We start from the raw sequence: 21,263 nt of genomic DNA, 5'->3' as shown, positions 1-21,263 counted from the left end.
CCTGCCAGGTAAATGACGCTCCGCAACGTGGTGACGTCATTCGGGGCGATTGGAATCGACAGTGGGAACCGGTTCTCAACAAGAACCGGGTTTCGATACTGTGGCGTGAATAAGGCACGGCGGGACCATGGAGCAACGTTCAGAGCCATCTTTATTTAATTCACGTCACACCACAACACACCCAAACCCCTGGGCGTGATTAAGGATGCCGTGCAGGTGCGTCCGCCCTCCCTGCACGGCACCGCAGACCACGCCCCACCACAGATACCCATCCCTACTTGTGACTCATTTAAGCCTGAATATTGATTCCAGGGGAAGCTCATGTCAGTGAGTATGTCATTGCCTCAGAACTTTAAACCGATGCCAAACCTTTTCTATTCTGACTCTTTATCCAAAATGTTTCAAGGCTCACACATTGCAGCCACAATGATACAGCTATTTTAAAATAAGAGAGCAGAACTTGACACGGACTGTTGGAGGGAACTGGGAGTGGTCTTTGATTTTAATTTATAATTAGAAGGTTTCAGATTTTTCTGAAAAGGTTGCCTCTAGACAGCTGCATACACATACAGAACTCTCCAACATTAAAAATATTTATACATGTACATTAACATGTAACACATAACACACATATACAGTTGGGTCCATAAATATTTGGACAGAGATTTTGGTTCTGTACATCACCACAATGATTTTCCCCCCTGTCCTCTTCAGTTCTTTAGCAATCAGAGTTATTGTCTGAAGGCCAAGAAAGATGGATTTATTTTACTAAGTAGATCACTATGGCTTTGCCATATTGGTCCACTTGATTGACCTTTGTTATTATTATTTATTTATTCAATTTATTTTATTTTAAGTCACAAATAGGACAGACATGCCTGGGGGCAGAGAAAGAAAGAAAGAAAGAAAGAAAGAAAGAAAGAAAGAAAGAAAGAAAGAAAGAAAGAAAGAAAGAAAGAAAGACAGACAGACAGACAGACAGACAGACAGAGGGGAAGAGGGGAAGAGGGACAGTGAGAGAAGACACTAAAAAACAAATCCGCTGTTTACCTGTTGATACAAAAAAAGAAAACAAGTAAAAGGAGAGCAACACAATAAAAACAGCACTGCAGCAATAACCTAGATAAGTGTAACTAACAGTAAATACTAAATATTGAATTTTATTTTGCAGCACACAAGACTGACAGCGCAGAATGTGCTTTGAGGTGGGAGGCAAGAAAGCCTGTGAGCACCTGTGTGCGTGAGCGCACTTGTATTCAAAAGGATTCTCCTTGTAATGTGCCTGCATGAAGCAGGCATGGAGGAGACATCTGGTGGCCCCCAGGAGCGTGAGAGCCCAAGGAGGACCATCGGAGGGGCAGCCACGCCACCCTCCTGGAAAGAGCTGAGGAGAGCCCCAGACAGGGGGTTCAATTTTAAATGAAACAATTCTGATGCAGTTGAAGTGCAGACTAGACTCAGTTTTAATTCAGTGAGTTGAAAGAAAAGATTGCATAAAAAGGAAGGGATTTTTAAACAAAAATAATTGGTCAAATTAAATAACTGAGCATAAAATGTTTATTACTACATAATTGGTTGAAAAGCCTTTGCAGGCAATGACAACCGGAAGTCTTGAACTCATGGACATCACCAAATGCTGGGTTCCTCCTTTTCGTTTGGCCTTTTTACAGCTTTATTTGACAGGGTACAGTGAAGAGTGACAGGGAAGCGGAGGGCGAGAGATGGGGGAAGATATACAGCAAAAGGTTGGAATCGAATGTGGGCCGGCTGGTCTCAGCCATGTGGCATATGGTCACCTGCTCATCGCAGTGAGCTAAATCAACACCCAGGGTTTCCTCCTTTTTAATGCTCTCACAGGCCTTCAGTTGCTGTTTGTTTGTGGGTCTTTCTGTGCAAAGTTTAATCTTCAGCAAGTGAAATGCAGCTCAGTTGGGTTAAGATCAGGTTGTTTGCATCAATAAACTCCTGGGTTGCTTTGGCCGTATGTTGTGGCTTATTGTCCATCTGTATTATGAAACACTGCCTAATCAATCTGACTGCATTTAGCTGGATTTGAGCAGACAGTCACCTCAGAGTTCATTCGTCTGTTTCTGTCCTGAGTGACATCATCAGTAAACACGAGTGTCCCAGTGTCACTGGCAGCCATGCATGCCCAAGCCGTCACACTGCCGACGCCGCGTTTTACCGATGATGTGGTGTGCTTTGGATCCTGAGCTGTTCCACACCTTCTTCATACTTTTGTCTTGCCATCATTCTTGTAGAGGTTGATCTTGGTTTCATCTGACCAAAGAATGTTTGTCCAGATCTGTGCTGGCTTTTTTGGGTGTTTTTTTTAGCAAAGTCTAGCCAGTCTATTCTTGAGACTGATGAGTGGCTTGCACCTTGCAGTGAACACCCTGTATTTACTTTCATGCGGTCTTCTCTTTATGATAGACTTGGATATCGATACGTCTACCTCCTGGAGAGAGCTGTTCACTTGGTTGGCTGTTGTGAAGAGGTTTCTCTTTGCAATAGAAAGAATTCTGCGATCATCCTGGAAAGCTGTCTTCCTGTGGACGTCCAGGTCTTTTTGTATTGCTGAGTCCAACCCTAATATAGTAGCAACTTCTCCGATGGGTTTTTTCTGTCTTTGTGAGCTTAAGCATTGGTTGTTTCACCTTCACGGAGAGCTGATTTGACCACCTGTTGTCCATTCACAGCAAAATCTTCCAAATGCAAGCACTTCACCTCAAATCAACTCCAGGCCTTTTATCTTACCTTTACCATTATTTTTCAGTTCCTTCCTGTCTCCTTTTGTGTGACCAGGGTGACGACTGCTCTATCAGCTGTCTTGCAGGCCTGTACGGGATCAACTGCTCCTCATCGTGCTCCTGCCAAAACGAGATCTCCTGCTCACACATTGATGGTTCCTGCATCTGCAGAGAAGGTAGTGCTTTACAAGCACGTTCTTAAAGACAGAGTGCTGAAATTTCCTTCATTATTATGTTTTAGAATTGGACAAGAGGAACAACTATCAAAATTGTTTTTGTAAGGAGTCACAGTCTTCACTGTAACTTGTAGTGTTTCCCTGAATGTCTAACATTTTCAGCAGAGCCTCTGGTACTTCTTTCTAATCTAAAAATGTACATGTGGATGTTCCTGTGGAGAAGCTGCAGAGCATATCGTTGACGAGAGCTTGAAAAACTGCTATTTTAAGTACTACATATTCTGTTGACTATTGAAATTAATTAAATGTTGATGGTGTTGCATTTATTTGAATCTGAAGAAAACCAGGCCTATCTGAAGTGAGTGGGGAAGGGTGTATAACTTGAATTTCAGTGATCACCAGGAGATAAAAATGCTTGTTTTTATTTCAAGAGGTCAAGTGTGATAAAAACCTTTAAAAAAGTTAGGTTACATGGCCTTGACATAATGTTTCCAAACTCTTGCTTTATTCAAGTTGTGCTTCTAGTACACATACAAAAGTTTTTAGCTAATTCCACAAGATCACTAAACAAATTTGGGAATTTGCTGCTTTTTCTTTGTTATATTTCACAGTAACTCAGTGAAATTATTTGCAGCTTTTTTTGACAGATCTTTTCTACACTTTCGGACTTTTCTAAACGCTTAAAGAAAATTGAGAAAATTTCAAACTATTTGATATTAAAAAGTTCCAGCCTTGATCTCCTAGCCCTGTTTTTGTTTGATCCTGCATTTGAAAACCAGAAACCCCAAATTTTCTCCAATTTCACCATTCATTCAATTTCACATCTCTAAAAATGTGAAGACATCAACTGTAACAATCTCCAGTCCTTACCTGGTCTTTTTTTCTGCTTGCTTAATATCTCTCAATATCAGCATGTTTAAATATTTATACACCTCTGAACGTGGTTGGGACCACAGGTAATTAAAATAGAGAGACATCTGAAGAAGCAGAAAACAGGACCAGGGCCTGAGAGCTTTGGTTAGAACAAGAACGAACCCTGTGAAACCCGCGTACTCTCTCTCTTTAGTCACCCATGACTTAATTTACTTTGATGTACTTTAATATGCTCAGTGTTTTTAGTGGGAAAAGCCCAGGAAATGGTGAAGGATGGAAGGGAATGACAAATTAGAAACATTTCTTATTACTTACATTCAAGTTAAGCAAAGCCTTTAAAAAGATAAATACATTTTTAAAAGTCATTTAAACAATAATCCAAAATATTACTGAACTGAACAGTTGAATTATCAGGATATATGTTTAACATACGCTCTGATAATTCAATGTACAGCCCTTAGTAACGATGAACTCCTGTGTCCTGCAGCTTGGCTTATTTCTATGACTTTTGTCACTGCAGGAAAAACTCAAACAACAACCAGACAGACTTACTTGGAAGAGGAAATGAAGTTAAACAGAAAAACGATTACTCAAACTGTTTGTTGGAAACACTTATCAAAGATGGGGAAAGGGACTTTTTTTTTAGCTCCAAATAAACTACTTTTGATAATCTGTTTAAACTGTAAATATGTCTGTCTGTCGGCTCGTGCCTCTTGGACACTGTTGCAGCTATAAAATAGGTATTGACACGTATTTAGTCATTATAACAAATACAGCAAAGATGGATAATGTAGAGAAAATAGGATCCACATTCTTATAAACTACAATTACACCAAGTTAGAAGAAAAGTCATAAAATAAATCAAAATCACAAGGTCAAACATACGGAAATATAAAACTTATAATACTTAATTGCAGAGTAAAGGTCCATTACAAACTAAAATGATCTGTCGTCTGAGCAGGTTGGCAGGGTGTCGACTGCTCCATCCCTTGCTCCAGTGGAACCTGGGGACTGAGCTGCAATCAGACGTGTCAGTGTGCCAATGGGGCAGCTTGCAACCCCGTCAGTGGAACCTGTGCTTGCTCCCCAGGCTGGACGGATGAATACTGTGACGTACCTTGTCCTGTGAGTGCTCATAGCATTCATTCATAGCATTCTACTTTGCTTCTTTAATGTTTCGTTAAGTTACTTAATAAAAGAAAAAATGTGTTTTCTCTGATGTTTGTCTTGGTGCTGTTAGGATGGATCGTACGGCTTGGATTGCAGAGAGAAATGTGACTGCGTTAACTCCGATGGCTGTGATCCAGTTACGGGTTTCTGCCGCTGTCTTGCAGGTTGGACGGGTGAGTTATGGAGCTGCAGTTTGAGCCAACATTTGAAAATGCTGTGAATCCAGTAACATTAGAAAGAACACCTATGATGTTCAGATTGATACCACAGAAAGTTCACATTTTAGTGGCCTTGACCTCAAAGTCAAGCATTTGGCAACTGTGATATAATTTGTGCATTTTTGGTTGCATATTGGTGGTACAGTAGAATATTTATTCATACCAGCACGCCTGCTTCAGTCTGTTGACAAAATGCCATTCAAAGCATTTTCCCAATTTTACATTCACTGAATATTCATAACAATAATAACCCTTCTACACTATATTATTAAAAGTATTAAGTAACTTTAATGACAACCTTTTTCACTATAACAGCTTCCAGTCTTGTGGCAAAGTTTTCCTGTATTCATGGGAATTTTTGGCTATTCTATTAAACATTTGTGAGGTCAGACTAGACCCGGATGAAAAGTTCTGCCTTGCAGAAACCGCTCTAACACATCTCCACTGCTCTAGAGTCCAGTAGCTGGGTGCTTTACACCACTTGCATTGCATTTGGAGTGGTTCTTATATAGCACTTTTCTATTCTATAGAATTCTATTCTATAACGTATAGTTCACTGACCCAACATTGAATATACACATATCACAAAAAAATCACATTTGTCTTTTCCTTTACTTTTTTCAGCTAAAGAGTGAACAGAAGGATTGAAACATGATCTTTGAAAAAGTGGGACAAAGTGGGACAGGGCCTAATGTTGAGCACAGTAATGTAACATATATCTTGTGCTGAAACATTATGTAAATGGCAAACGGACTGGTTCTTATATAGCAAATAATATTGAGTAATCAGAGCCCATCTTTCCATACCGCCCATATCACCCCAATAGAGCACTCCGCTCTCAGATTGCTGTCTTTCTTCTGTTCTTTAGGATATTAAAAAGTAAATTGGGAGGCTTTCAGCTTTCAGATTCCTCTTCTGTGGAACCAGTTCCCAGCTTGGATTTGGGGGACTGACACCAGCTCTACTTTTCAGAGTAGACTTAAAACGTTCCTTTTGGACAAAGCTTATGTCAGCCTGGTTGTGCTGGAGGTTTCTGCCTGTTAAAAGGGAGTTTTTCCTTCCCAGTCTCACCAAAGTTGCTCAAAGGGGGTCGTCTGATTGTTGGGGTTTAGCTGTACTATTGTAGTCTTCACATAGAAGCATTAAGCACTTTGAGGTGACTGTTGTTGTGATTTGGTGCAATATGAATATGAACTATATGAAATTGTTACTTTACTCGAGCACTCAAAGTGCTTTATAAACCACGTGTGACACTTTCACAGGCAGGTGTCTGTGAAGCTACTCAGTCATCCAGGTCATCGTAGTCTAAGGAGCTTGCAAAGAAAAGCGTCTGGACTTCTTTAAGTTGCTTGAAGACGTTTCACCTCTCATCCGAGAAGCTTCTTCAGAAGCTTCTTCTTCATTTTGCAGCTTATTGTGTAAGACCTATGCCATACCCATGATACATTCCCCTGGCATTAGTGTTTCCATGGTAGCAATCAATGACACTTGCTGGCTGATGGCACTGAATAATTACATTTTTTGGTACATTTAATGGTGTTTAAGTCAACATAGTGACTTTGTACCACTGATGAATTTACCTGAAATCCGACCACTGTATTAGTTTTATTTAAGCTGTCGTGCGTCTCGTGTCTCTCTAAAACCAGCCCTTGGAAGATCAAATCGAAGGTGCACAACAAAGTAATAAATATACTGAGAGTGGGTTTAAAAATAATTTTAGATGTGCCTCTATAGTCACATGGTCTCAGAGAAGAACAACTTCGTTGAAAACTATCCAATGAAACTGATGAATCTTCATCAAAAACACTCCAGAAGAGCTTAAAAAATGCACTTTAGTTTGACCTTTGGCCTCTTCAGGGGACATGGGATCATGGGCCATATCTAGACCCTCTGAAATGAGGCCAGCTGGAGCAGTTATGGAAAATACCTCAACACACATTCAGTAGAGGAGAATAAAATAAAACATGGATGGGGAATAGAAGACAGAGGAGAAGGGTGCAGACAACAATAAGGTATGAATTCAGACTACAAATCGATATGACAAACACACAGCAGATTCAAACCTATAATTCTAAAACTAGGGACGTTCAAGCTTGGATGAGTTTGAGCTGTTTTCAATAATTCAACTTTACAAATGTTCCCACGGATAAGGCACCTTTCAAGAGAGCCTTTTTACACAAACATTCTCCTCAGCAGTGATATTACACTTCACCGTGCCCTTGTTTACTTTATTAATTGTCATGTTCGAGTTGTACCTCTCCTTGTTTCATCCACTAATTGTCAATTAGTAAACTTGTGGTGAGAGAGGATCAATATGAGAGGTGATGAATATGGAGAGGACATTTTAATTCACTGCCAGAGGGAAAACTGATAATGAATTGACATTGAGGGAAACTTCAACATATTGATGAATAGATAGATCAAAGTTTAGAGTTAACGACTACATGAAGTTTGAAGAAACAAAGAAACACCAGATATCTGCGTTAGACTGAAATTAGTAAGCCTGTGTAATTACAGTTCAGGTAATAACTATGAATGACAATTAGACTTGTGAGAGTCTGTGAAGCTGAAAGATAATACAGTGCATATCAATTAAAGACCCCAAAGATTCTCCTGTGATTATTTACACTCTGACTCAGTGAGATCAAATTTAAAAAGTCTGCAGAGAGTAAAGTGTAAACCGAACAACTTTCTGGGGAAAACGTGGTCTTGTTAGGAGAGATGGTACCCATCCCCCTTTAGATGGAGCAGCTCTCATTTGTAGAAGTCTGACCAAATTTATCCAGAGTTGGGACCAGGAAGCAGAGTCTTATACACCATCTCTGCAGCGTCCTTCCTCCTGTTATGATCCAGAGCTGCATCCCTGCAGAAACTATGTCTGTTCACAAAAAAACAATTCCAAATGAAATTAAATAACAATATAGCATCCTCAACTGCACCAAAGATAAAGCACTTAAATGTGGATCAGTACACATAAGGTCCCTGTTAGTAAAGGATTTAATAACTGATCAACACATCAGTTTATTCTGACTGAAGGAAACCTGGTTACAGCGGGATGAATACGTCAGTTTAAAGGAATCAACACACCCGAGTCGTCCTGTCAGAATTCTCAAGACAGGATGGACGAGCAGCAGCAGCAATCTTCAACTTATGAAGCACAGCATGTCTTTTGTCCTGTCTCCTTCCCCGTCAACCCCAACCAGTCACGGCAGATGGCCGCTCCTCCCTGAGACTGGTTCTGCTGGTTTTTTCCTGTTAAAAGGGAGTTTTTCCTTCCCACTGTCAAGTGCGTACTCATAGGAGGTCGTGTGATTGTTGGGGTTTTTCTGTATTACTGTCTCTACATAACAATATTGTGATTTGGTGCTATATAAATAAAATAAAATTGAACTGAACTGGAACTGATTGAATTAACCATCGATGGACAACAGATAACTGAAAAAGCAGTTTATTGTTATCTGTTGTCCAGCTGGCACTTGGAGTTTTGATTTGATTTTTGTGACTGATTTAGTGTTCGGAAAAAATAATTCTAATGGGTGATTTTAAGATAACATACGATAAGATTAATTATTATTGTAGGCTCAAGCACTGGAAAATTTGGTATATATAAACATAAGCAGTCATACTATAAAAATGAAAGATTGAAGAAAATATCCTTTATTTTATTTGTCCATTCCACTACATATGAATGCATTGTTGAAGGATAGAGGTACATAGATATAATTATAAACAGGACATGTTTGAAGCAGACACCAGCTCACCATTGAAGCTGAGTCCGCGCTCAAAGGTGCTGTTAATCTGGGCCAATCAGGAACCTGACAGCCAGCACCTGCAGTACCAGCTCAAAATCAAGAGTCAATAACAGAATAAGCTGTTGGGCATTGGCTGAGAAGATTCGGTGGCAGTTTTTTCAGGGGTGCAATTCACATACACAACTCTACTATTTAAAGAGATCTTAGGGATGTAAAGGGAAATAAACTGACTTTCCAGCAGCACTCTACGATCTATTGAAAAGAAGGATTGTTACAACAAAGAAATAATCGACCAAACAAACATTTCTTTACTTTTTAAGTTAAGTTTAGATGTTAGAATGTTATTAATTGCATCATAATGTCTGAAAGAAATGTTAAATGTCAAAGAAAGTTTCTAATGAGCTGCAGGCTGAAGTGAGACGTGTACTGTATTTACACATACTCTCTGTTTCTATTCCGTCAGACTGTCCCCTGTGAGCCGTACGGGCTCTGAACTATTGTGCAGACCAGTTTTTGTGCAGACAGACTGCTGCCCCTCAGGACACACGCACACACACATGCAAGACTGATGAAAGACGGAGACACTTTACCAAAGAATTAGACAGGGAAAAGTCTTGGGTAGTATTTGTGAGATTTTATGTGTTTATTCATATAAACTGACATTTATTCATACATGTGCACACACAAATGAATATTTAGACAGCAAAATAATTAAAAGCATGTTTGGTTTTGTTGAACACAATGCCAGTTATCACCTTTACATGCACACCAGTTTACCATCTTTTTGTTTTAGACTAACACACACAACACAAAAACCTGCAGACAGCCTGATTATAATATAATGAACTAAATAACAGTTTGTTGACATTTCCAATGCTTAATAAGTGTCTAAACATTACATCGATCAACAGATATCACAAATATCACAATCGGGGGCCAATTGGAAGACATCAATTAAGTGAAGGTGACCAGGTTTACTTACTACAGCCCACAGTTTGCTAGTACAGCATTATGTTAACTGCTAGCTGAGTTCCTGTGAGAACTCTACTCATCTCTGCTGATTTTTATTTTTTTTTATCACCCTGCCGTCTCACTTTTCACCTTTAAGTGACATGTGAACCTCTGTGTTAGGAATACCAGTTTGACTTTATTTAAGAGCTCATAGCTCAGCGCTCGGCAGAATAAAGCTGTTTGCTTTACTATAGCCTACATTGTGTGTGTTTGTGTGTATTTTGTGCAGGTGTCCATTGTGACAGTGTGTGCGAGGAGGGTCGCTGGGGACCCAACTGCTCCTACAGCTGCACCTGCGAGAACGGGGGCTCCTGTTCTCCAGAGGACGGCACCTGTGTGTGCGCTCCAGGCTACCGGGGCACCAACTGCAGAAGAAGTAAGGGATTATTTTTCACACCCACGTTTCTGCAGTCGTGTACTGTACTCACTCGACCACAGCTGCAGTCCTGACATTTTGCTTTAAATAGAAACTACAAATAGTACTATTAACAAGACTCCTATACAATTAGTAAAAAAGGAGAAATGAATAAAATACTGCTGTCAGCGTTAATCTCGTTAAAATTACGTTAACCACATAACTGCATTAACGCGGTAAATCTCTGTTAGCACGTTAGCCCAGATTGCCCCGTGCATGGGGCTGGACAGCGCTAACGTGCTAACGAGTGAACCTTGCTAACGCGTTGACGCCGTGCAGTCCCACGCACGGGGCGCTAACTTGCTAACGGAGATTTACCGCGTTAATGCGGTTATGCCGTTAACGTCATTTTAACGAGATTAACGGCACTAGAATAAAGTGATAGCTGCCACCTGGTGCACTGTTTCTACTGGATAATCTTTGTTATTCCAGTTTGTAACTTCTTCGCAGGTCTTTGAAATAAAGTCTGTGTAAAATTTGTTTCAGAACTAATTAGCAAATTTAATGATCGCAGCATTTGTCTTACGAAAACAGAAACAGTCCTCGTGGCTGGCCAGAGGGATGCTGTGGGTTATGTTGGCACTTCCACCTCTTCTGTAAAGATTCAGAGGAGGAGAAAACATCAGAGTTTTACAGAAATCAATTTTGAGGCTTGTTTTCAGTCAGGGTGAAAATAACCACAAGGATATCGCCATTTTTACTGACTTTAGCATTAGGGATCTGTGTGTCACCCTGCATATTAACCTGTACACGGTGGTTTATTTAATGGGTGATGCTGGTGTTCTGAAATTAAGAGTCTAAATTCCCATGGTAATGGCCCAGTGAAACTGAAGCTTAAAATTCATTTATTTTGTTTAAGAAAATAACTGCAACTCATTCATGTTGCATCTGCTTGAAATCGAGCCCAAGTCTGATGATGCTCATAGAGTGAGTACATGGAGTGTGTTTGTATGACCGTTTCTTCTGCTTCTTTTGGCATCAGAGTAATACATTTAAGATCTCTTGATTCACAATTTACACAATTATCATAATGAGGAAAATCCTGTAGCATGAGGGAAGAGGGTTGCCTTGCCAGTTAGAGTAATTAGAGTTACGTCAATTAAAGCAAATTAAAGGCCAGAGGAAGACTTATGAGTCCTTCCTGTGTGGGAAGGAAAAACAAATCAAAACTAATACAGCTAACAGGCTGACCCATGGGACGAGGGAATGGCTAGAACGCTATTCCCAGTACACACAGCATCACAGAGTGCACATGATGAGCCATAATGTGGATTTTTCCTCCACAGCATGTTCTCCTGGCTTCTATGGCCATCGTTGCAGTCAGATGTGTCCTCAGTGTGTCCACAGCGATGGGGCATGCCACCACATCACCGGCCACTGCAAATGTCTCGCTGGATTTTTTGGCTCCCTCTGCAATGAAGGTCAGTTTGTCTGATTCCATTGAAAAGTAATTCAGAAGTACAGAAGTAGAAACACTTCATAATTACAAATAAGTGTCATTAACCGCAGGTCGCGCACACAAGCGGGACCCAAAAGCAAACTCAATACACTTCAGAGTGAGCAAGTACAGGTTTTATTTATTTAAAAAAAGGTGACCCGGAACAACCAAGGGAGGCGAAATCGCCGAACTGAAGAAAACCAGGAGGACAAAGCACACAGGGAAGCCGTCATTGGGAGGCTGCAACACAAAGGGGAAAAGGTCCGTGTACAGGGGAAGGGAGAGGCACAACAAGACAGGGCTATAGCAATCTGGCCAGAGCCGGACCGTGGGACTCTGAGGTGGTGCACTCAGAGATCCAAGCAGGCAGGTGGCAGGTACGAAACACCAGACAGTAACCTGAGCACATGGAGATAGAATTAACACAGTTCAAGCAACACTTGGATACACACTCTGCGGGGAGCCAAGTTACCACTGAGGGGTGACTAACGGACTGGCGTGGAGCAGCCGTCTGTGCAGAGTTAAATAGTCCTCCTGGTAATCGCCTGGAGTGGGATGCAGGTGTGAAGGTGATGGCCCAGCCTGAGGGTGGCCACCGGGGCATCCCACACGCTCCTCAGACACAGAGACACAAACCATGACAGATTTCTTGATCTTAGCAACTTCATCTATCTGTTGATTGTAATCCCATGCAGGGACTTGGTTGTCCATGTCCATGAATTCCTCTTCCTGTTCAGCATCACCATTTGTCTTCAGCTGTCTGAGGCAATCTCTGAGGGCCGTCTTTCTGATGTATTTACAGATGCTCTTTTTTTCATCATGAAATGTGGAACTTCATGTATTTTTGAATCATTCCCACTGGCCTGTGGAATACCCAAGTACTTAAGATTTCAGTGATACTGCCAGTGGGGATGGTGCGTAGAGCAGTGTTCACATCTACAAGCATTTCCACTAATGAAACTCTGTCAGGTAGCTGGGGGTTCTTGGTTGGTGGCTACTTTGAGTCTCACTACAGCCACAAACTCTCCAGAGAGTCATAAAGCCTGCAGAGAGGATTATATGAACGGATCTTCCATCAGTGGACACAGAGCGCTGTAAGAAAAGAGAACAACACATCATCAGAGATAGTCAGGTCTCTGATGATGTGTTGCTTCAGGTCACACCCTCTTTGCACCAAAACAATCAGGATACAGCCAGAGATGCAGCAGAGTGGACAGTCTGTCACACACACAACACGCTTCCACAACAGCTTCTTTCCCACCACAGTCAGACTGATGGCGAAAAACAAAATCAGTAAAATACACACAAAATCAAATGTATCCAGTATGATATATATTTCTATATGCAATCCACATTTCAGTGTGCAATAGACTAACATGCAATATTTTCTATACAATAGTCATTTATGTGTAATGAAGGAACTGCTGTTCTATGCTTGGTATAGACTGAAATGATATAGATTAGACACAGACTGAAAAGCGCTAGATTTTGAGCTTCTGAGGGAAAACAGCAAAAAGCAGTGTGCTTAACAGGAAGTTGAGATAGATAGACTAGCAATACTTGCTGAGGGGAGGAAGAAACAATGCTATTAACCTCTTAAGCCCCAACGCCCCCTGATACGATATATATATTTATATATGTGTATATATATATATATAGTTGTGTGTGTGTGTGTGTGTGTGTATAGAGAATGTTTGTCCATTATTCTCACTATTGTTTTCACTGTGCTGTTGCCTTTGAATCTCCAGCTTTGATCGTAGCTGTCTTCTGCTGATGATATTGCACTGATGTTGACTTAGTGTCCACATCAGTGCATATAGCACCTTTCATTGGGCCAGAAAAGGGTGGAGAGCCCACTCCGGGTCAGGGATGGGTTCAGCAGAAATGGGCTTCCTCCGAAGGGTGGCTGGCCTCTCCCTTCAGTTCAGTTCAGCCATCCGGGAGGGCTCAGAGTAGAGCCGCTGCTCCTCCACATCAAAAGGAACCAGTTGAGGTGGTTCGGGCATCTGACAAGGATGCCTCCTGGGTGAGGTGTTCCGGGCACCTTCCACTGGGAGGAGGCCCCGGGGCAGACCTAGGAAACGCTGGAGAGATTATATCTCTTGGCTGGCCTGGGAAAGCATGGTGTTCCCCCGGACAAGCTGCTTAGGCTGCTGCTCCCGCGACCCGTCCTCAGATAAGCAGAAGAAGATGGATGGATGAACCTGTCATTGGGTTCCATAGTCTTTTTTTCTCAGAGTTGGTGCCCTGTTTATACTTCAATTACAAACTAAGTACAGTCTGGAAGGTGAAAACAAATGAAACTTTGCTAGCTTATCAAAACTGACATGGACAGTGTGTAGTGGTTGTTCTCCAAGATAGAGGTCAGCTGTGGTAGACTTCTGCCCCTATGGATGTGGTGCTGTTCTTGTGCTACCGTGATCACTGGATCTGTAGTGTCTTTTAAATAAGTCTTTTCTAGCCACTGGGAGGATTTCTTGAGGTTAGCAACTTCATCTATCTGTTCATAGTGCTGTCAAAAGTATTTACCTCCTTGCTAATTTCAAATTTTTTGGAGATTCATCACACTTCCATGTTTCCGATCATCAAACCAATTTTTATTCTAGACAAAGATAGCATGAGTAAATATAAAATATGCTTTTAAAATGAATTAAATGTATTAAGAAAGCTGTCCAAACCTGTATTCTTAGTGTTTTCATAGTGTTTTAATGGTTACGTAGGCACAGCACCAGAACAGAGCTGGCGTCCAATATAATCACTGCAGTCAGCCTCCTGACATTATTAACGCAGCCGTTTTTGTAAAACACTGACATCCCTCATTAGCTTTAGGTCAGAATGCAAGCTCTGCATTCAAAAGCAAAGCCCTTGACTGTTGGCGTTTCAGTGGAAAATCTACCAAGTGAACTCATTCTTAGTCCCTTTTAGTGCAAAGTATTCAACCATTTTATCTCAATAATCTTTTTGTTGCCTCCTCCTTTACATCAATATCTTAGTCTGGCTTGGTTTCTCAGTAGGTTGAATAGGTGTTCATCCTCCTGTGAACCCAGTTGGTTCAAGGTCTGTTGCTAAGTCGAGTTTTAAATAGAGGCAGTGGAGGAGTGTGCTTTGAAATATTCATCATCATTAAACATGAGGACAGCCTTAGTTATGCCCTGTCCTACATTAGCCATTCTGCTGGCCACTGCATCTTTGAGCAGCCCATAGATAACTGGGTGAGGCTTGATAAATCAGATGTCCAGCATTGAGGCTTTATACTGCCTGAAGTGCCAGTCCAGCTCTATCCCTGTTCTCTTGCTGGATAACCTTTTGCAGCTAAATATGTTATTGACCGGTAAATGTAAAAAACAGGATATGTAGGATCTTAAAAGAACAGCGTATGTGAAAGTGTTAACAAATAACAGTATACCCTTGTAGTGCAGGTAATTCCCCGAGAGAAACCTGTTCCCACAGTTGTTTTCCTCAATTCTACAAACACTATGCAGACAAAAGTATTGGGTCACACCTTTAAGTCTTTGAAAGCTCTTTTCAGTAGGGCTGCAGCTATTGATTATTTTAGTAATCGAGTAATTATTCCATCATGTAATGGGATAAGAAATACTTTTGTTTTATTAATGGGCAACAATAAAATATTAAAAAGTGAAAAAACAGAAGGAAGTGGTCATCTGTCAAAAAACTAAACCCTTTGACTTTATTTATGTGCCATATTAAAATGATATTTTTGAACGAAAACATTTTTTTAAATGCAAAAATACATAAATAATAAGTACAGTCAAAGGTCAAAGTCAAATAAAATAAAATGTCTATGCAATAGAAATTTCTAAGGCATTGAAATGTACCTGTACTCTGTGTTCAGGCTTGCTGATCGTAACAGGAGCACTGACAGTGTTTTGTCTCCAACATAGATGGTATTGTCTGTACGGTCGGCAACGTCAGTCTCTTAATTGCCCCTTGGGGAACAATAAAGTCTTCTGAATCTGAATAGTTTTAAATCTGCAAGTGAATGAAGGAGATGTTGCCTTTAAGCCTTTAAAGGAGAATGAGTGGCTGTAATGAAAACACCCAAGCATATCATCATTCTGAAGTTTGACCTGTACTTTGATGCAAAATGTTTGTGATGCTGAAAACAAGACATTACAATGGTGTAAACCTTTATTAATATTAGTAATAATTAAGTAGTAACCTAACAACCCTAAGGTCAGTGGACTAGAGTTTTATTGGCTTGTAAAAAAGTTTTTGTTTTAAGATTTTTACATGTTAATGCATTTTAATTAATGTCTTGATGCATTCTCAATCATCCAGGAAAATAAATCTCCAAAGTGAGACTGAAGAGGTCACTTGGATGAGTGACGAAACGTTTCTCCCAGATAACGCGACGTCCAGATGAACAGAATCAACCTTTGAACATTTTAATTAATGCAATATTTATTATACATTATTATATTATTTCACCTTATTTCACAAAAGCTTTTAAATCAATATGGTCTAGTGCACCCCATGTTTGCTGCAGATATCGCTTCCACACTACAAAACTCAGTGTGGTGCATAATTAAAAATATTAAAGCAGACTGACCTCAGCTTTTATCAACTAGCACTTAGTTTAGGTGAGTCTCCATCTCATTTTCATTCAAAAAGGTGATCAACATTTACTCTGTACTGTACTTCAGTACTTTACAACTCACAGGTATCTGCATTACTTGAACTTTGGTTCTCCTTTTTATTATTTTTATGGCTGCTTTGATATAATTTGTATTTTACTTCATCATCTGACAGTTTATATTACTGTGGGAATTTGTGTGTGTGTGTGTGTGTGTGTGTGTGTGTGTGTGTGTGTGTGTGTGTGTGTGTGTGTGTGTGTGTGTGTGTGTGTGTGTGTGTGTGTGTGTGTGTAACTTGCTGCATCTAGTTCTCTATCCATATTTACAATAATAATGTTCAGCTTATGTCACGACAACCTTACTTAAATTTTGTGGCTACTCTGAGTACTATTAGCTAAGCTAACATTAGCTACTAACCTACTGTTAGCTACTCTGTTAGTGGATAGTATGTGGCATAAGGTAATAACTACAGGAGACATTGTCCTAAATATAACTTTAGGAATAAAAAAGGTTTTACTTACCTCATATTTTTCATATCACACATGGTGTCCTGCTTGAAGAAGAAAAAACCCACTTCTTATTTAATGGACCTTAATACACAGCAACACACTGGCTACGTTTAAACCTTTGATCATTGTTATAACACCGAGTGCTTTTTTGAAATAGAGGTTTAATTTCAGTGTCCATAATGTCAGTGTGAGCAGCAATCAAACAGCGTTCCCTGCCTCTTTATTTGTTTAATATGAATATAGGACCAAGGAAACATACACATTCTCCTCTTTTGCAGTCTTGCATTTTAAATGAAAAACTTCAAAACATGTTTTAAAAGACGTTTTACCCTTAGGCAGCCAACACAATCCAGCTTCTTATGCATGTTTTAAAAGCTCAGACACTAAATGAAATTCAACATCAAAAATGTGAAAATCACAAAAAATAAAAAACTGGGTTTTGTTCTGTCGTTTTTCACAAGTAATATTCTATAGACTTTTTGTTATTTTCATAAATCTTACTTCTTTAATCATTTTTGTGACCACATTTGCATTATAATGCAGCTGTACAGAAAAAATGCTCAGTAGCATCTGACCACCCACCCACACAAACAATGCAAAAACAAACGAGGGAGCAGAATGTTTGTGTGGCTTTATTTTATTATTTTAGCACTTTCAAATGGCACAGACTAGCTTTTGTTTTTAAAAATGTTAAAGTGGTATTTCACAAGACTTAAAGGCAAGAATGAAGTTGTCCAAAGAGATGAAATGTGACGAACTATAACTTTAATGCCCTGAAGAAGAGGTAAAACACACCTGTGTGTATCCTGGTTGAAGATAACTGCACATATACACCCCGTCATCCGAGTCCAGCTGTCGATGGACAAACCTGGGGCTTTATTTTGTTCCTTTCTTTCAGGGAACAAAAGATACAGTCATAACATTTTGTTCCCTTTCAATCACTTTAGTTGGCACAACACATACAGTATGTGACACATATACACACCCCACATAGCAGCCACAGAACTGGAGTCAGACGACCAGTATTTGACTTGCACTATCACGGTCAAGTAATAGAACTAAACAAAAGCACAGTGATGACGACCGGAGCACAAATATCACCCATTCCACTGGTGGTTCTGTAAGCTAGGGAGACTCCACAACCCAGTGGGAGACCCTGTGTTCAAACAGAGCTTTACCTCTGGCTGGATTTGCTTAGCAGACAAATAAATGGTCAAATAAATACACATCCTGAATGAATCAACATAACACAGGAAATGCAGCTCCATCCCCTTGCAGAGGTGTCTGTGGACATGACCTTGGAAAAAGACACCTTTCCAATTGCAGACTCCTAGCTCAGCAGCCTGGGCTCCCTCCAAGCGTGAAGAGCCAATAAGCAAGTTTTGGTAATCGATAGTGTGAGACAGTCCAGCACTGAAACATTCTTATGCTTAAAAGATTGAGCAGCAAGAAAAACAGCAAAGAAATTAAAAAGCTAAAATCCTTTGGGAGCCCAATCAGCATCCCAACTGAAAATAAGCGAGGCTGACATGAAACATGGCACTCGGTGTCCTGGCAAATGTACGTGGCTGAAAGGTGAGCGTATTTCGAGCCCACATTTCTAACAAGTACTGAGTCAGGGTAGCAAGCTTTACTGAAAGGTCACTGAGAAATCCAGATTGTGTGACAGATCCAACAACAGTTGCATTGCCGCTTTCTCTCTGTAGCATCCTGCACTAGCTTGATCCAAATGACAGGAATACCGCTGTCTTTGAGGGGAACTAACGCTGCCTCAAAACATTTGGTGAGGGTTTGAGAAGTGACAGACAACCCAAAAGGCAGAACCTGGTATCTGTAGGTTACAACTTTGAGTGCAGACCTTACAAATTGGCTGTGGTCTAAGTATACAGCCACATAAAAGTAAGCAGGTTTCTTGGCAAATGAAAGGGGGCCAGTTTGAGTCCAGCCACTGGCATAAATCCCCCTTGGTTGCATCAGAAAAGAAACTGTACCAAATGAAAGATGTGGACATGCCTGCTTTGGTGACCCTTGTACCAAGAAAGTAAGTCAGTGTAGTTTTAGATCAGTTGTTGTAACCCAGTATCTTTAGTCAACTCCATTCAAAAGTGTTAGCATCTTAAACTTGTAAGACTGCAGACGCTTGCTTAACGCATGCAGGTGGAGAATAGGATGAAAAACCTCTCCCTTTCTTTACAACAATAAATAGAAACTCTAACAACCTTTGTTCATTTTCTACCTTATTATTGCCACCGCCTTGTCTCCCACAATAATCTTTACTACTGAGAAGAAGTGAGACGGCCTGGTCCAGAATTATAGCAACAGTTATTCACCCACAGATGAGGAACAAGCTGAGGGAGGTGTGCAGAGGTGTGCTACATCTTTGAGCCTCTGTTTAGTCTGTAAAGGCCTCAACAGTTACAAATAGAAATTTGTAGTATGTCTATGCTGTCTTACATATACTTGCTAATGGTAGCTTATGTCTGTATACTATATGTATACACAATAAAGCTAACAGTAGGCAAAAACAGAACGCAGTTTTATCCCCCCAAACAAGGTTCATCATGCTGAATTTGGCTGAACTTGGCAGCTAGAGGTCAACATCAGCAGGACTTGTTATTTTTATTTATTCATCAGCAGGGATTGTTTGATTTTCATCATCAGCTTTGTCTCTCAGCTGTCTTTCTTGGATAGAATAGAATAGAATAGAATAGAATAGAATAGCCTTTATTGTCATTGTACAGAGTACAACGAAATTGGAGTGCCACTCCCTTGGTGCAAGTTTCAATAATAAATATAAATGTAAAATATAAAAAGTACAAAAAAAAAAAACAATCGTAAGTACTCAAACAATAGTATGTACAATATATACAGGATAGCAGCATTAATATAATGACAGTATGAATAGCAGCATAATATAATGACAGTGACGGTATGGAATAGGTTCAATTGTTTTTGTGCTTATTTACTACGGTGATAGCTCTGGGAAAGAAGCTATCCCTGAATCTGTTTGTCCTGGTTTTATGTGACCTGTACCGTCGGCCTGACGGTAATAGTTCAAACAGTTGGTTGCTGGGGTGAGAGTGGTCCTTGATGATATTGCCAGCTCTGCTGAGGTACCGAGAGTTTGCAGTGACCTCCAGGCTGGGCAGAGAGCAGCCAGTGATCTTCTGGGCTGTGTTGATGACCCTCTGCAGTACTTTCCTGTCTGCAGCTGAGCACCCTGCATACCATGTTGTTATGCCGTACGTTAGGATGCTCTCTATGGTGGCTCTGTAAAATGTCACCAGCAGCCTCTCCTCCAGGTTGTTCCTCCTGAGCACTCTGAGAAAGTGGAGACGCTGCTGGGCCTTTTTAACCACCGCTGTAGTATTTGCAGTCCAGGAGAGGTCATCAGAGATCTGCACGCCCAGAAACCTCATGGAGTGTACCCTCTCCACACAGTTCCCGTGAATGTAAAGTGGGGCCGGGTCTGCTCTGCCCTTCCTGAAGTCCAAGATAAGTTCTTTAGTTTTCGTGGTGTTCAGTTGGAGGTTGTTAACTGAACACCACTCAGTCAGTCTGTTGACCTCATCTCTGTAGTCCGACTCCTCCCCCCTTGAGATGAGTCCAACCACTGTGGTGTCATCCGCGAACTTCCAATCTGGATCATATCCAAGTGGAAATGCAATACACAATATTTGTATTTTGTAAAGTCATCTTTGTTGTCTTTATACTGATATCCAGGTGTACAGTGTATGCTGCTCCTCCAGCTGCTGCACAAAGTACATGACATACAATGCACAGATACCAGGGCTCCCTTGTTAGAGCCAAAGGAGTCATTAAAAACAATAGCTTTCTAGAGTGATGCAGAGGTTCTTTAATCCTTTTAATTGAGCTTGTATAGACTAATGCATGTGAATTGTCTGATGTAATATTTCAAAACACTGGACAGAGTTTTGGTAACATTTCAGTATATTATTGACTGCTACATCATCACTACTTGCTCAGACATTGACATAAAAAGTAACAAGGCAATGCATTTGAAATTACACGTGTTCCTCACAAAATGCACTCGGTGGATATTGTCAGGGGATTACTCTTGTGTGGAATATGAATATGTGTACATTTTGTAGTTTCAGAATAATCCCTCAAGAAGTCACTCAGGCATTTCACCCTGGACCAAGTTATTGTAAAGAAGGACAGAATGGCATCACCAGAGAGCCACAGCATAGATAATTAAAATTAATTGTGTGCTCATTTCATAGATGATCAACAGGGAAATAGTGAGCAGTCCCTCTCCTGAAAGTTATGCTCTCTGAACTCTCCTGGTCTTAATCATATGCTCTTTGTATGCTTTGATCCATAGTAGTCATAGTA

General features: G+C 40.5%; 1 protein-coding gene across 7 annotated transcripts in view; it reads left to right on the top strand.

Moving 5' to 3' along the window:
• LOC113034360 (multiple epidermal growth factor-like domains protein 11) overlaps window positions 1–21,263 on the top strand; it is a 193,523-nt gene that overhangs the window by 145,148 nt on the left and 27,112 nt on the right. For all 7 annotated transcript variants that reach the window (XM_026189116.1, XM_026189023.1, XM_026188964.1 and 4 more), the window contains exons 11-15: window positions 2,806–2,926; window positions 4,761–4,924; window positions 5,040–5,142; window positions 10,180–10,326; window positions 11,652–11,786. In XM_026189116.1, the coding sequence (XP_026044901.1) occupies window positions 2,806–2,926; window positions 4,761–4,924; window positions 5,040–5,142; window positions 10,180–10,326; window positions 11,652–11,786 (670 nt within the window). The remainder of the gene's footprint in view (window positions 1–2,805; window positions 2,927–4,760; window positions 4,925–5,039; window positions 5,143–10,179; window positions 10,327–11,651; window positions 11,787–21,263) is intronic.

This window comes from Astatotilapia calliptera, chromosome 1, assembly GCF_900246225.1.
Source record: "Astatotilapia calliptera chromosome 1, fAstCal1.2, whole genome shotgun sequence".
Taxonomy (NCBI): domain Eukaryota; kingdom Metazoa; phylum Chordata; class Actinopteri; order Cichliformes; family Cichlidae; genus Astatotilapia; species Astatotilapia calliptera.
This window is presented reverse-complemented; position numbering and strand designations above follow the sequence as displayed.